General features: G+C 41.6%; 2 protein-coding genes across 3 annotated transcripts in view; one reads left to right on the top strand and one right to left on the bottom strand.

Moving 5' to 3' along the window:
* The window catches only part of dnah5 (dynein, axonemal, heavy chain 5), a gene marked incomplete at both ends in the record, with an annotated part of 164,451 nt that extends 152,313 nt beyond the window's left edge, over window positions 1–12,138 (top strand). For both annotated transcript variants that reach the window (XM_084052448.1, XM_084052447.1), the window contains 5 exons: window positions 7,068–7,283; window positions 7,861–8,073; window positions 9,077–9,229; window positions 10,536–10,767; window positions 11,987–12,138. In XM_084052448.1, coding sequence (XP_083908574.1) covers window positions 7,068–7,283; window positions 7,861–8,073; window positions 9,077–9,229; window positions 10,536–10,767; window positions 11,987–12,138 — 966 coding nt within the window. The remainder of the gene's footprint in view (window positions 1–7,067; window positions 7,284–7,860; window positions 8,074–9,076; window positions 9,230–10,535; window positions 10,768–11,986) is intronic.
* A 3,029-nt stretch (window positions 12,139–15,167) lies between these two features.
* adcy2a (adenylate cyclase 2a) overlaps window positions 15,168–15,852 on the bottom strand; it is a 106,993-nt gene continuing 106,308 nt past the window's right edge. Inside the window, exon 25 of the mRNA XM_084051832.1 lies at window positions 15,168–15,852. This exon is cut by the window's right edge and continues 1,410 nt beyond it. The gene's annotated coding sequence lies outside the window, so the exon portion shown is untranslated.

Genomic DNA, 15,852 nt, shown 5'->3' with positions numbered 1-15,852 from the left:
CAATGAAGATGTTCTATGGGAGCTTTGAATCCTAAATCTTACGTTTATTGATATTTTAACTTCACCACTTAGACCCTCTATTCTTAGTAAAGTTGCAACTTTACTTGGACCGCTTGGCTTTTTCCCATCTACACCACTGCTTCCACCACTGCTGAAGAGCATGCAAGACAGTAGACAACTAAGAAACAGTGGTGGAAAAAGTACTCACATTTTTTACTTGTATCACTACCCTAAAGTAAAAGTCAGGAATTCAAAAGTATTGGCATCAAAATGTACTGTATGTGTGTAAAGTGCAGAAGTCCCATTTCAAGTTTTCAAAATGCATCAAAATCTTTTGAAAATAACAGATCTACAAGCTCACAATGCGTCGCGATTTGTCAAACATAACCTTATACAATTCTTTAGTCTTTTTTTGAGACTTTTTCCCCATTGTTTATTAATTTTACAGCTGTTAATGTGTTTTTTTCATGGTTTTATGGTTTGATTTCATGACAGTTTTAGTTTTTTATTGAGTCATTTGAACCAGCTTTTTTAATCACACCAGTTAGATTTCAGTTATTTGTTGAGTTTGAGCTTTGAACCTAGAACCTTCGGTTTATAAACCCTTGACATTATGTCTTGTGCCACACTGGCACAGAAAATGGAAGTGAGAACGAAATACTTAACCTAGTAGAATTTAGATGGAGAATGAAAGTGTGCCTAAAAATATGACTTTATTTTAAAATATAAAATCTAAATAGATTTTATTAGCAATATCTCTAGATGTATTTTTTTTTGGCAGATTTTGTCTCATTGAGCGGGACATAATGCAGAGAAAACATGTTTTCTAAAAACCATCACTGCCCTAGTTAGACAGAGTTCTTACAGACATAACCCCCCACATTTAACTATCAGGAAACAGGGGAGGGACGCAGTCCCCCCGATGGTCCTCCAGTACGTTGATGATATGGTACTTGAACCTGCCAACTGTCTGTAGCAGAGGCAACCGATCAAGCACACCACACCACTACACCAACACACCTTTGGGCCCTCAGCAGGTGTCTCTTCGTGCTTTTGACTTGCTCTTTTGTTTGGCCTTGAAAATGTCAAAGTACTACAACTTTGAAGTATTGGATGACTGGGCTTTGAAGATGGAACCTCTGGGCTGAGAGTCCGACCTTTAGACCACTACCCCATCTCTCAGCCACTCCCATCGTATATCTCTTCGTAGTCTGGAAGTGTTTATATGTCAGCCTTCAGTTAGTAAAGTTGAAAAGCAATGAATCATAGAATGACTGGAATTTGAACATGTTATCTCCATGCTGAGAGTCTGATCTTTAGACCGCTACACCATCTCTCAGCCACTCCCATCATATGTCTCTTCGTACTCTTGACGTTTTTATAGTGTAAGACACTGTAAGACAAATAGGATGGAATATGAAATATTGGACAGATCCATCAGAATCACATGACTATGGTGATACTGTGTACCAATTTGCGTTTTTTTTCGACAGAATCTGAAGGAATAATCTCCAAAAATGTATTTTACATAAGTCGGCCTCCTGGTGGCGCTGTAAAAAGCATATGTGAAAAATGCAGTGCAGATGTTTTTCCTTGGCCTCTAGGGAGTGTGCATGCAAAGTTTCACGCAGATCGGTGCAATTATAGTTAAAAATGCAAATCGGCCTGTTATAGCGCCACCATGAGGCTGATTTGAAAATGTTCAAGTGGCGTTTCTTTCTCGGCCTAGTGGGAATGTACGTGTGCAATTGTATGGAAATGGCAAGCGGCGTTCATGATTTGAGGCAGTTTGTTCAAAACGGACCAATCCTGCAAACTTTGGAAGCCAACCTTAGCCAATGAGGATGGAATATGGGAAATCGGACAGATCCGGGTTGATCACATGACTATAGAGATACTGTGTACCGATTTGCACAACGTTTGATTAAAAGCTGTAGGTGTAATGGGAAAAAATGGGTTTTGCACAAATCGGCCTCCTGGTGGCGCTATGACAGGCCCATGTGAAAATGTGGGGCAGAGGTTCTGAATAGGCATCCAGGGAGTGGGTGTACACAGTTTCGCAGTGACCGGGCCAACGGTGCCGGAGATTAGCTGGTAACACACGGACAGGACACACGGACACACGGACACACGGACGGACAGGGGGAAAAACATACTTTCTCGCCATGCCTTTCGGCCTGGCGGAGATAATTATAGCAATATACATTTTTACTACATGAACGAATCGATGAACCACTTCTTTTTTTCCTTTTGTTTTTTCAACAGTGTTTTTCAAAAATAGTGAAATCGCCGATCCACAAGTAGATCAGATATTTTCACTATTTCTTTTATTTTTTTTATTTTTTTTACACATTTGCCTATAATAACATGGCCAAAATAGGGATTGATTATTAATAGATTATGTGATTAAATTATTGATATATTTCTTTTTTTATATCATCCATTAAATATATTAGTTTGATTAACTGTTGCACCCCTAAAATAAAGTGCCCCTACTCGTGAGGAGTGCAGTATGGTATAGTGTTGTGGGAAGAAATTGTAAACATGGCTTTTTATAAAATAGCATAGTAATATAAACGTGTGTGTGTGTGCGCGCGCGTGCACGCTGTAGCCGCTGGAGCAGTTTCATTAGAGCTAGTTTCATTGTGATGGATGGTCAAAGCTACCGGGCTCCGCAGGCTTGTGTGGCTCTGCACCGCCTCTCAAATAGAGAATGACAAACCAAGCCTTAGAGAACACACACACACACACACACTCACACACACGCACACACACACACACACACACACACACACACACACACACACACACACACACACACACACACACACACACACACACACACACACACACACACACATGATCACACGAATACACACACTCACACGAATACACACACACACACACACACACCCGTATGCATGCACTCTCACATGAATACACACCCACGTGCGTATGGGAGAACGTGCGCACACACACACACACACACAGTGCGATTTGAACTGCTGTGTGTGTGTGTGTGTGTGTGTGTGTGTGTGTGTGTGTGTGTGTGTGTGTGTGTGTGTGTGTGTGTGTGTGTGTGTGTGTGTGTGTGTGTGTGTGGGTGTGTGTGTGTGTGTGTGTGCGTGAGAGTGCATGTGCATGTGCATGTGCATGTGCATGTGCATGTGCATGTGCATGTGCATGTGCATGTGCATGTGCATGTGCATGTGCATGTGCATGTGCATGTGCATCCCCACATACTGTATCTGTACGATGAAGTGAAATGCAGACCGGTGGGAAAGGCACTCTACTCTTTAAGATAGAATAAATGAGCACGGCGCAGAAACAAACAGCCTGCATTATTATTCCCTCCCTCCCCCCTGACACATTGCATTTTGTGTCTGTGCTGATGCTTGGCTCTATCTGAACCTATATTGTGATGAATGTTTGGAGGATAAGCTAAGCCAACGAAGGCATTAATCAGGCCGGTCTATTGTCGCTGCACACTACAAACTGCTGTCCATCATTTAACAATCGAGCCAGTGGCACGTAAGCAAAGCAGTCACATTCTGTGTCTGCCAGGAGGGATATAATTGGGTCCAGTGGTGGACAGTAGCTAAGTGCATTTACTTGAGTATTGTACTTAGGTGTCTGTTCTTGAGTATTGAGTATTTGGACGCTCACTCACTCACTAACTCACTCATTTCATGTTTTTACGTTTTTATCCTGATTAATTGCTGTCATTTCTTCACCAAAGAGTAGAATTTGACTGGAGAATATGATTTTTTATATGATATATGATTCTTTTATATACAGTAGATTATTTAGAAAACAGGGGTTTTCTCAGCATCATGTCCCCGCTCAACAAAAAATCACACCCTGTGTGAAGGAAGCGGTGCCTTTGGGGCGGGCCTTAACTCATTTCAGTTCGTCCCTATTGGTGGGCTGAGTCCACTTACCAAATTTGTACTTGGTAGCATGCTGCATACTGGAATGATGGCTGTTTAAGCCAATGGGCAGACAGAGGGGGCGGGGCTTAAGTAATGACAGTTAGTCCCTATTGCTGGCTTTAGTCCATGTACAAAATTTGTACTCCATAGCATGCTGCGAACTTGAGTTATGGCTGTTTGAAGGCCAGCCAATGGGAAGACAGAGGGGGCGGGGCTTCAGCAATTCATGCTGGTCCCTATTGGTGGTCTAAGTCCACATACCAAATGTGGACTTGGTGGCATGCTGAAAACTGGAGTTATAGCTGTTTAAAATCCTGTGCTCATCCCGTGCTCATACGGGCGCTGGGGGTCCCTGGACCCCTCTTTGATGACTTCATCAATTCATGCTCGTGCCTATTGGTGGTCTAAGTCCACATACCAAATGTGGACTTGGTGGCATATTGCAAACTGGAGTTATAGCTGTTTAAAATCCCGTGCTCATCCCGTGCTCATACGGGCGCTGGGGGTCCCTGGACCCCTCTTTGATAACGTCATCAATTCATGCTCGTCCCTATTGGTGGTCTAAGTCCACATACCAAATTTGGACTTGGTGGCATGCTGCAAACTTATAGCTGTTTGCTTCTTTGCCGTGCTCATCCCGTGCTCAAACAAACGGCCCGTGCTCAAACAAACGGACACGCAGACAGAGTCAAACGTAGAGCGGTTGGCACCGCTAAAAATATATCTAGAGATACAGTATATCTATCTCTAGAATCTATTTTCATTGGATATTTTGATATAAAGTAAAAACATTTTTTTCTTATTATTATTCACTTCAGTGGATAAAATATTCAATATTTCTTAATTTTTATGTGGTTACACCATTTGGTAGTTACACCATTTTTCAGGCACATTCTGTAGTTTTCACAGTACAAATTGTGCAAATGTCTTTTCAAATGACATGACTACAACATTTGCATTTTAACAAACCTGATACATGCCTTTTTGTCATTTTGCCACTGACCCTAATACCAGTAATACACCCATTACTAGTAATCCAGCCATTAATACCAGTAATCCATCCATTGATGCCACTAATACATTCATTGATACACTAATACATCCGTTAATACGAGTAATCCCCCCCATTACCAGTAATCCATCTATTGGTACCAGTAGTACAGTACATCCATCGATACTACTAATACGTCCATTAATACCACTAGTAAATCCTTTGATACCAGTAATTCCCCAATCACCAGTAATACATCCATTCATTGATACCATTAATACATCAATGGTCTTACCTGCTGCTCTAAAATGATTTGTACCACAGACTACCGGTGTAGCTCATTTCATACAAACTGGCAGTCGCATGCATGCTGCTGTTTTTTGCTAATTGCAGTTTCATATGACCTGTCACTCATGCTGAGGTTTCTTGGTATCCATGGACTGAGCTGAAGCAGCATCAAATCAAAGCTTTCACAGGGGAAATACATGGAAACACTGCAAACTTATTGCTCGCATAACATGTAATTATTCTGGGTTCCACGCAGAGTTACCTCTGAGTGACTCCATACATTCATCTCTCTGAATAATTCAATAAGTCTTGCTGTCTTCGTTCCTTTCGGGTCAGGGCGGGTGCTCACAGAGTCGTTGAACAAATTACGTTTTCGTTTAGCACAGCTGCCTGGACAGGTTATTGTGTTCAGCTAATGAAGAGTTTGCTTTGGTAAACCACATGGGCACAATTTTCAAATGTCTCACCCAATCTGAATTTCATCAATCATGGCTTTAACCAGACATGACCCCAATTTGCAAAAATACTAAATGAAAAGAGCAAGTTAAAATTCCCACAATAACAAGTTTTTTTTCTCAGTGGACGTCATTGAGGAACTTGATGGTTAATTATTTCAAGACATCCTTAGTGTGTCATGATTCTGAATGGCATGGGTACTGATATTTGCCTGTGAATGGGCTCACAAAATAAAGACTTGCAGGCATCGCCGGCATTATTCAAAAGATATTTGGTTCTCAGTTTCATCCCATGCTTCATTACAACAACTTGGGCTCTGGGTAAAACTTGATTAGACATGCCTAAAAAAGCTTTATTGTCAGTCATCTGAGATACTTGGCAGTATCAGGTTCCACATTTCAGAGACAACTTCTCACAAACGGTTCCCTAACTAAATTCATCCAGCTCATTGAGATTCAAATTCTTGTTCAAGGGCACATTCAGAGGCATTTGTTGCAAGCATCTAATTTGTTGTTTCTGCAGTCATATTAGAGCAGGGGTTCCCAAACAATGGGTCAGGACCCATTTTTGGTCACAGACTATTTTTTATGGGTCATGAGTAAAGTTCCTACAATACGTTTTCAATTATTATTTCAAAAGATTTTTCAGAACAACATTTTTTTTAAAGAATTTCAGAAACTAGAGGTTCAGGCTTCTATCGGTTGGATCAGCAGTTCTGGACAACTGGATATCTATATGCCTATATATGGACATATTGGTCGGATCGGTGGTTCTGGACAACTACTTATCCGAACGACTTGACGGCGGGCACCAACTCCCTTGAGCCCTTGTCGATGTGAGCGCTGAGTTAGAATTCGGTCGGACCCATATGGGGCATAGCAGTGGCGGCCATGTTATGGTGCCACAAATCAAAAGCCCATTCATCAAATGTTTTATGGTCATGATTCCCCAGGACCCTGGTTGGCTTGGCTCCAGGCTTAAAATAATGAATATAAATATTTTTTGAAATCTCTATGGGAAAAATGAATGAGCTTTCGATTTGTGGAACCACTAAATGGCTTCCACTGCTATGCCCTTAGAGTCGGATCTGTGGCTCTGGACAACCGGATATCCATACATGCCTATATATGGGGGTATCGGGTTTGTTTATGATTATGTCTTCAGTCATAATGTTATGTCTAAACGGGAAAATAGCCGATCTACAAGCTCACAATGTGTCACATACATCACAACACATATTTTTCACTAGTTTTTAAATAGGGCTTAAGTGGTTAATTCATAATGTATTGTTGTAAGTATCTTTTGGGTCTGGAGCTGAAAGGTTTGGGAACCACTGTACTGTACTAGAAGTTCTAAACATTAAGGTTCAGTGATCAAACGTGAATCTTTTGCTCCTGCAGGGCCTACCAGCCTATGACACCCCAGAGGTGTTTGGTCTCCATCCCAACGCTGACATTACCTACCAGAGTAAGCTGGCTAAGGACGTGCTGGACACCATCCTTAGTATTCAACCCAAAGACAGCTCCTCAGGAGGAGGGGAGACCAGGGAGGCTGTGGTGTCCAGGCTGGCTGATGATATGCTGGAGAAACTGCCACCCGACTATGTACCGTTTGAGGTATGGTACTGTACTGTATGTGTTTATGTGTCTGTCCAAATCAGAGTGTGAAGAGAAAGGAGGAAAAATGATACAAAAAACTAAACACATTTTTAAAGGACATTTTTGATTCTATGACCTACGGTTTAAGGCCAAAACGTAAAACGGACTGGTGGTGTATAGAGCCACCAAGAATCAAGTAGGTTTTACTTGTCACTAAGTACAAGCAGCGAGCGAAAGGTTGTTGGGACATACTCTGCCATCGATTTTTGCTAAACATAATAATATATTAAAGCAAGGGTTAGGTAATAATAATTATAATAAATAAAACATGAAAATAAAGATAATAAATATCTATATTAAAAAAATTAATAAAGATAATAAATATCAATATGAAAGATTTGGGGTGGATTGCCTTCCTCGGCCTACTGCCATTGTGCACAAAATGTTTAGCGCTGATACAGACAGACAGGCAGACAGAGGTGCAGAGAAAGACATTTCCTTGTACAGTATGTGCAAATATACTTGATGAAATAAAGAATACAAATTCTGGTTCTGGTTCTGTATTGCGATGAGTAACAAAATGCTTCCCAATCAGGTTAGAGACCGTCTCCACAAGATGGGCCCATTCCAGCCCATGAACATCTTCCTCCGGCAGGAGATTGACCGCATGCAGCGGGTCATCGTCCTGGTACGCAACACCCTGACCGACCTCAAGCTGGCCATCGATGGGACCATCATCATGAGTGAGAATCTCCGTGACGCCCTGGACTGCATGTACGACGCACGCATCCCAGCTCGCTGGAAGAAGGTACGTCAAGGAAACGTTATCTGTAACTGGTTGAACCGCAGAGAAGCTTAACCAGATGAAACCCTCCGTGTGTCCCTATTCTGGGCTAAAATATCTTGTTGTGGTCAGTAAATATCTGCTCTGAATGTATGGTTTAGCTGTAAGTTTGGTTTTAGTGCTACTACGCCATTTTCTTTCAGGGAAAGTGAATAGCAGATTAAAAATATTATCTCAGTGTGACAGAATTTATAAAAAAATCTCAAACTGTGTGATCATAACAGGTGTTTGTAGTGTGATTTAGCATCCAAGTGCCTTGCTCACAAAATCAAATGCTCTAAATTACAGCGTGCATATTATTTTTTATAAGTTTCTGATGTCAAATAGGTCATAATAGACCTATTTGGTCATAGCAGTATCAGCCAGTCAGTCTCTAGTACATTAGCTCATACAGATGGGTATTCTTCATTTGTGTTTTTCTGTATTTGTTTAATTCAATAGAATTGCATCCACAGTGTACATTTCACTGATAGAGGAAAATAGCTTTCCGGTTTACTTGACAAACGTCACTGTTGAAAGAGAGGCAGCAAAACAAGAAAGAGATATGAGTCTGTATGTTTTTTTTCTCTCTCTGTGGCTTGTATTTTAATATTTGTGTTGGCATTCAAGGAATGCACTCACAAACATTACATTATTGGAATAATGTGTGCTTGGTTTGCGCACACGGGAAATCCAGGGCCACGGTTCATATTTTTGTTGAACTTCATATTTTTTGTTTCTGGTCTGGTCTTTCATTATCATCCCGTCCTTTACGTTATCTTGTCATGCTGTCCCTTGTCTCTGTCTGTTCCTTTCCATTGTGCTTGGATTGTGCTGTTTTGGCTAAGCTTTGCTCCAGTGGAGCCGGTCCGCGTCACATCCTGTTGTATATTCTACTCAGATCAGCATGGATCATGGAACAGCTTTCTTTGTTGGGCACTCTTTTGTTTATATTTTGCTTTTTTGTTGTTGTTCTCGTTCATTTCAGGCATCGTGGGCCTCCAGCACCTTGGGATTCTGGTTTACAGAGCTGCTGGAGCGGAACCGGCAGTTCCAGTCCTGGATCTTTGAGGGTCGACCCAACTGTTTTTGGATGACAGGCTTCTTCAACCCACAGGGGTTCCTGACAGCAATGAGACAGGTAACATACCACCCAGCTATTTAGCTCCCACTGGGGAGGGCACCAGATGGCACGGCACACAGACAAATGCGTGCTTGCTTGTATATATTTCCCTCTGCTTCTTGGCATTCTGTATATACATTGGCATAGAGTTCTGCTCTAGATGAAAGGGAGAATGGGAACTCATTTATTCATGAAGTTACACAGAGAGACAAAGGCTTTGTGTTTCTGTTTTATTGTATACCGGTGTTCATTGTTATCCAGCATAACAGCTTGATTGCTTTTTCTGTCCATGTTTCTTGAAGGTTCTTCCAGGTCAATCACTCATTGTAGAAACCCTTTCCTCTCAAATGGCTTTACGCTAAGGTCGTCTATGTGTTCCGCTCCAAGGCATAAAGCACTAACATTAGCTTTACAAAGTGACAGAAAAACAAAAATGTCAGCCTCATGAATAAAATCAAATCAAATCCCTATGGGAGGAGGGAAAAACCTTTTCTGTTGTCAGTTGCTGCAACTTGAAATAAATGTAAACCATTGACCAGTTTATCCTTTTGTAACTCTTGAGGGTGTACAAATGTAACCAAATGGACCAGCAAGGTCCATTTGGTTCCATTTGTAAACTCTAAAGCACAATGCGTACTCCACCAAATCGGTTCGTCTGGTCCATAACTACAACATGTGTATTGGTCAAAGACGTCCCACATTGTTTCCACATGAATTCAGCCCAGCTTAAAGTTCATTCTGTCAGCAGTGAAGCCAGTGAAAAGCAGTGGTAGTTTGGAAGAGACACAAGCCAACGTCCAGGAGGCTACAAACACCTCTAGCTTCCTGGAAGTTGGCTCCAAACGCCTCTGAAATCTCTAGTCTAGTGACCATTCATAAACACAACCTATCACTGGAAAGGGCAAAACCTCCACACAGTACCTCCATCACACATTCCCCACAGTGCGTCACGGTGGGGATCTGTGTCATTTCAGATTTCTTTGGCTATTCAAAAATAGCCGATATACAAGCTCATAGCGTGGCACCGAGTGCCGTGCTATGAGCTTGTAGAAAAATTGTGAACATTTAGCAAATCTTTGATATATTTTTAAAGCGAACATTTGTGACTCAAATCGTTGCTTCTGGAAGGTCCCTGCTGGAACAACATATCTTGAGATGGGGGTCCGCGGCCAAATACAGGCTACCTCGACATGAAAACGTTTGAGAACCACTGATATAGAAACATAGGTTTTTCAGAAAACTGCTAGGATTTAGAAGACATTTTGTATAGATTCGGCCTCAGGGCTTAAAGGGCTAAGATGTGGTGTGGTCTCTCTCCTCATAGGAGATCACTCGAGCCAACAGGGGCTGCGCTCTGGACCGCATGGTGCTGTGCAACGAGGTGACCAGGTGGATGAAGGACGACATCACCCAGCCCCCCATAGAGGGGGTGTACGTCTACGGCCTCTACCTGGAGGGGGCCGGCTGGGACCGGCGCAGCTGTAAACTGATCGACTCCAAGCCCAAGGTCCTCTTTGAGATGATGCCCGTGATCCGGATGTACGCCGAGAACAATGGTGAGGACTTGGAAAGACGGATTTGGGAGAGAAAGGATGCTACGTTTTGTGTGTGTGTGTGTGTGTGTGTGTGTGTGTGTGTGTGTGTGTGTGTGTGTGTGTGTGTGTGTGTGTGTGTGTGTGTGTGTGTGAGAGAGAGAGAGAGAGAGAGAGATGGTGAGAGAGAAGGAGCCAATAATTCTTTCATACTGTTTTTCTTTATTTTTTACTTTAGGGGCATGTACTGTAGATCAGATTTTAGGGTTCTCTCTCTCATTCTCTGCCTCCCTCCCAGCCCCCGCTCACATTCACATCCAATCAGAATCAATGGATATTAACATTTAAATGTCAGGCAGACTAAGCATTATTTATTTTGTCTGGGAGTGGATTACCAGCAGTGTGTATCATCACAAATTTTGTTCTGGTTGAGACCAGAGCGGACCAAGACCGGCCGCCTAAAGCTTTTTATGCCCATAAGACAAGTCTGACAACAGTGTTTGACTGAGAAAAATAATAGACTCTCAACTAAAACAAGTGTCATTGTGGTTTGTGTCAACACTTTTGTTTGTTGGAGATTGGTACGTTTGTTTTTACTTGATATGAACAGGCATGAAGCTCTGGGAAAGAATTAGACACAATAAATGCACGTGCCTTTATGTATTTTGTGTGGGTGCATGTGCACAGGCGCTATACAGTATGCGCTTTTATGCAAGCACACAAGCCCACACACAAGACTCCATTAATGAGATTACTTCCATGACTGTGTTATAGCTCAGAGGACTGCCTGGAAAAGGATTATTAGTTTTCTAGCGAACAACATTGTTAGTTAGCCTACCAGAGGGGATTTCTTTTGAGTGGAGCCCTTGGTTTCAGTCCATTCAGTTGTAACTCAAGGAGTGGCATCAAGGGACCAGACAGTCACAAGCCTTGTAATCACAGTGTTTCCCACACAGTGCTCATTATAAGGCTCTTCAAGAGGGTCTGGCGTGGTTGTGGAGAATCACTCCAATAGCTCTCAAGCATGTTGGGACTGACTCAGTGAATCCACATTAACTGACAACATTATCTCTCTTGCCAATTTAAAGACAGATGTTTCTATTTCTGCAATGAGATATTATTCCACTTACAATGAAGCTGGAAACACTGCCAGCTCTGTGGTAATCATCATATTCCTGATTTCACTGCAATGGTTTTATTTTCCAGTCTGTGCAGCGACTTTATGTAAATTCTTGCGTTGCAGGTGTAAAGGATGCCCGCCTGTATTCCTGCCCCATTTACAAGAAGCCAGTTAGAATGGACATGAATTACATCGCAGCTGTTGACCTGAGGACCTCTCTTCCACCAGACTACTGGATCCTGCGCGGTGTGGCCCTCCTCTGTGACGTCAAATGATCTGCTCTTTTGTCTCTCAAAATGACGTGTCGTACAAATTGGTGAACTCTTGAGTCTTGCCACATCAAAGGAGGAAATAGTTCAGAATGTACTGTGGATCTGTATTTCTTAAACCAGTGATTCAAATTGCTCAATGCACTTTTTTTTTCTTTTTTCTTTGTTTATTACTGTAACCCCACAGTTACACAACCTTAACCACTGAACCACTTAAAAACGAAATCATTTTCGAAAGATTTTCTAAATTGTTCGAATTTTACATTTTTAATAAAATTGGGATGGCAGGGTTAAAGGGCGGGAGCTAAACCGCTAAACTGACGGGACTCCTCGGGGTCCCTGTCCCGTCTCAGCTCCTGGGGCTGGAGGAGGACGCCCTGCGAGGGTCTTTTTTCTGCCGAGGCCGGGGCCGGACTGGGCTTACCGGAGCTACCACCGGGACCCGGTTACCTGCTTAGCTTAGCGTCTAGTAGCCGTAGCGTCGCTAAGCGAAATAAATGGTGCCCGTTTTGTAGTGCGGGTGGCGACATCAAAGAAAACAAGCGCTCCTTTTTAAATCCGACAGATTTTCCAATTGTACTGTAACATATATATATGTATACACCTATAAAGTTTGAATCTATTTAAACAAACAAAAACTCAAACGTGACTCTGTTTTGATTTGCTATTATACTGATGATGTCCGTATCATGTTGGTATCATGGTTAGTGGTTTACACAGCCGTCAACTGGTCCTGATGCTCAAAAACTAGCATTAGAACCTCCTAACACTCTACTAATCAGGACATTGAAATAATTTCTCCTTCCTCTCTGGCTCTAAATAGACAGTACACCATGGTAGAATATTTGATCATGGTGACTAATAAACTGAAAGAAATCTTAACAATGTCAGAGTGCACAGCCTGGGCATCGAGAAAGGCAGGTAAACCTGGCTGCCCAGAGAGAACCGGCTGTGCTCTCACTGCAGTCAAGAAGTGGTGGAGACAAAGCTTCACTTCTTGACTACATTGTTTATGTCTTAGTTTTTTTGTTTCTATACAAAGAACAAAGAACAAAAAATGTACTGTGACTTCAAAACTGAAAACCGAACTTAAATATCTGTGTACTGTTAAACCCCTAATATCTAAACAAGATAAGATTTGGTTGACAAAGTTTGCATCAAGCTCTAGTTAGCAGAGATCTTTTTTCTTGTTCATTCTGTCGGGCAAAAACCTTACATGTCCAAAACCGTTCGTAAAAAAAAAATTGCCAATCTACAAGCTATGCGTTTATTTTCCCTACTTTTGTGCGACACTCTTGTATGATGAAGAAGAAAACATTTAAAAAGTTGAAATACAGTACTGTATGGAGGTTTCTGCCCGACAGCAACGATATATTAAACACTTGTGATATTTATTTAATTATCAACGAGGTAAATGCCAATGACCACTCCCCACATGACTGAAATACCTACAAATTTTAATGAATAAGTCTTTACAAAAAAACAATGGCATCATTGAGACATCAAAACACTTTTTTGGTAATATTTGCTTTTCTTACAAAACCATTGCACAATACCGTACACACTGTAGTGCTACCCTGTACACAGACCTGGGGTGGGTTTCCCCAAATTAAAATCTTCCCCCTAAAAGTCAATTTATCCTTTTGACTCACAATGATTACATTCACACAGGACCAGACTGCCTGTTTTTTCAAATCACTCTGATCCGATCATCTCAGGGCTACCTAAATAGAAAGGTTAATAATGTGGTTTCTCCCAGTTTAAACAGAACCCAACCAATATATTGGCCATTATCTGACTTTTTTGACAACATCTGTATTTGAAATTATGCAGCTGATGTATCCCTATCCTTACACAGTAGGTGAACATAATGTGCCCGGGTAGCTCAGTTGGGAGCGCCACTCAGCGTATGAGTAGCACGACTAACTAAGACGTGCAGTAAGTACTGGGAACTGATGGTAGGTGTTGCACTCTACCTCAGTCATTTTCAGTTTATTTGTCAATTTTTCTTTGCAAATAAATAGTCACATTTACTTTCGTTATTTTCGCTTAAAGTAAAATATTCTCCAATAGAAACAATCACATCTAAGGTTTTCAAATTGATTAGAAACCTTTGCATGTTTTGACAAAATATCTGTCTAAATCAGGATCGGCATCAGTCAGGTCAGCTAGTTTAGACAGGGAGGAGATCAGATGTGAGTATAAAACTCACATATTTGCCACCTACTGTAGTGCTGCACATCAGAATAATCTGAGCCATTTAAAGGACCATGCCGGTCTAAATACATCATATACGCCATTGTTCATCATTATGCATCATCTACGTAATGGTTTACTCACAGCTTCAGCTATATCTTACAGTACACAAACCATTTTGCCATTAATTGCTTCAGTCTTGGAGGTTGTCGTTGCCGTACATTTGTTTACATTTTGTCCAAAGTCGTTAAAACGCTACGGAACATGACTTAATTGAGTCTTTAGCTAAACAAAACTGCATGGTTAATAAGTCATGGACATTTTTTTTGTTTGTACAGTATATCAATCTTTTCTCCAGGAACTACTTTCGGCTAGACCTTTCAAATCAACCTGTAAAGGCATTCATTTATTTTTTTTGTATGGACAACAATGGAAATGAATCCTGGACTTTATTGAGTTTTATCCTCAAATTGTATTAATCTGTGGTTAGTCTCGCGTGGCCAGACCCACAATTTTCAAATGCTTCTGTTCATACAGTCTGGAGCACGGAAGCTCTGAAAGTGATGAATCGATTAAGCGGATGTGAAGCCTCCTCCCCACTTCCGTTTCGTCTTTACAGTCACGCAAATGTATCCTAATATAAATCAAAATCATCTAAGCATATATAGCTAGCTGCTTAGCAGAAATTTAAAGATATTTTTGAATATATTTTCGTAAATGAAGAACAGATGCCAGCTTCCTGCCTCAGGAGGTGTAGTTCCAGACTCTATATAGCATTGGGAGATTGTGGAATAGTTGTGAGACTAATCTGTCTTTTCAAACAAACTATGGATGTAATGAACATAACGTTCACCAAAAAACAATCACACGGTTATTTGGTGTATAGAATTACCATGTCTCAAGCTTGTTTAAGTCCCTGCAAGGTGATTTTCACACTATACTGGAATGAATTGAAACTAGAAAAGTGCACTCCTCAGAGCGCAGACACCCTCCAGGCCGGGTCGGCTACCCAGGACTACTGTACTGTATGTTGCGACATGTAATAGCACCACCATGAGGCCGATTTGAAACATTTGGGGTACATCTTCCTTGGCCTACTGTGAGTGAGCAGAAAAAGTTTCGCGCCAACCAGACACTGTGTTCATGATTTCTGGCATTTTGTGGAAAATGGGCCACTCCCGCAAACTTTGGTAGGCAATCGTAACCAATCGGATATGACAAATCTGATGTCTTGATCACATTTGATAATGTGTACTGATTTGTGTGAGGTTTAGACAAAATCTGTAGGAGTAGTGCAAAAATCCGCCTCACTACTAGCACTAACAGACCAATTTGAAAAATGTGGGGTGGAGATTCTAAGTTTCATGCCAATCGGTCCAGGGGATCGGTCCAGCGGTGCCCGAGATTAGCTGTTCACAGACGGACGGACTCACAGGAGCGAAAACATAATCGCTCGCCTTTGGCCGTTCCGGCCTGGCGGGGATAAATATAGGCTTCCTCAAAGACAAAAACAAACCACGGCAT

Source organism: Gymnoscopelus microlampas (genome assembly GCF_963454915.1).
Source record: "Gymnoscopelus microlampas genome assembly, chromosome: 3".
NCBI lineage: Eukaryota > Metazoa > Chordata > Actinopteri > Myctophiformes > Myctophidae > Gymnoscopelus > Gymnoscopelus microlampas.
The sequence above is the reverse complement of the archived record's forward strand: the minus strand, read 5'-3'. Positions and strand labels throughout refer to the sequence as shown.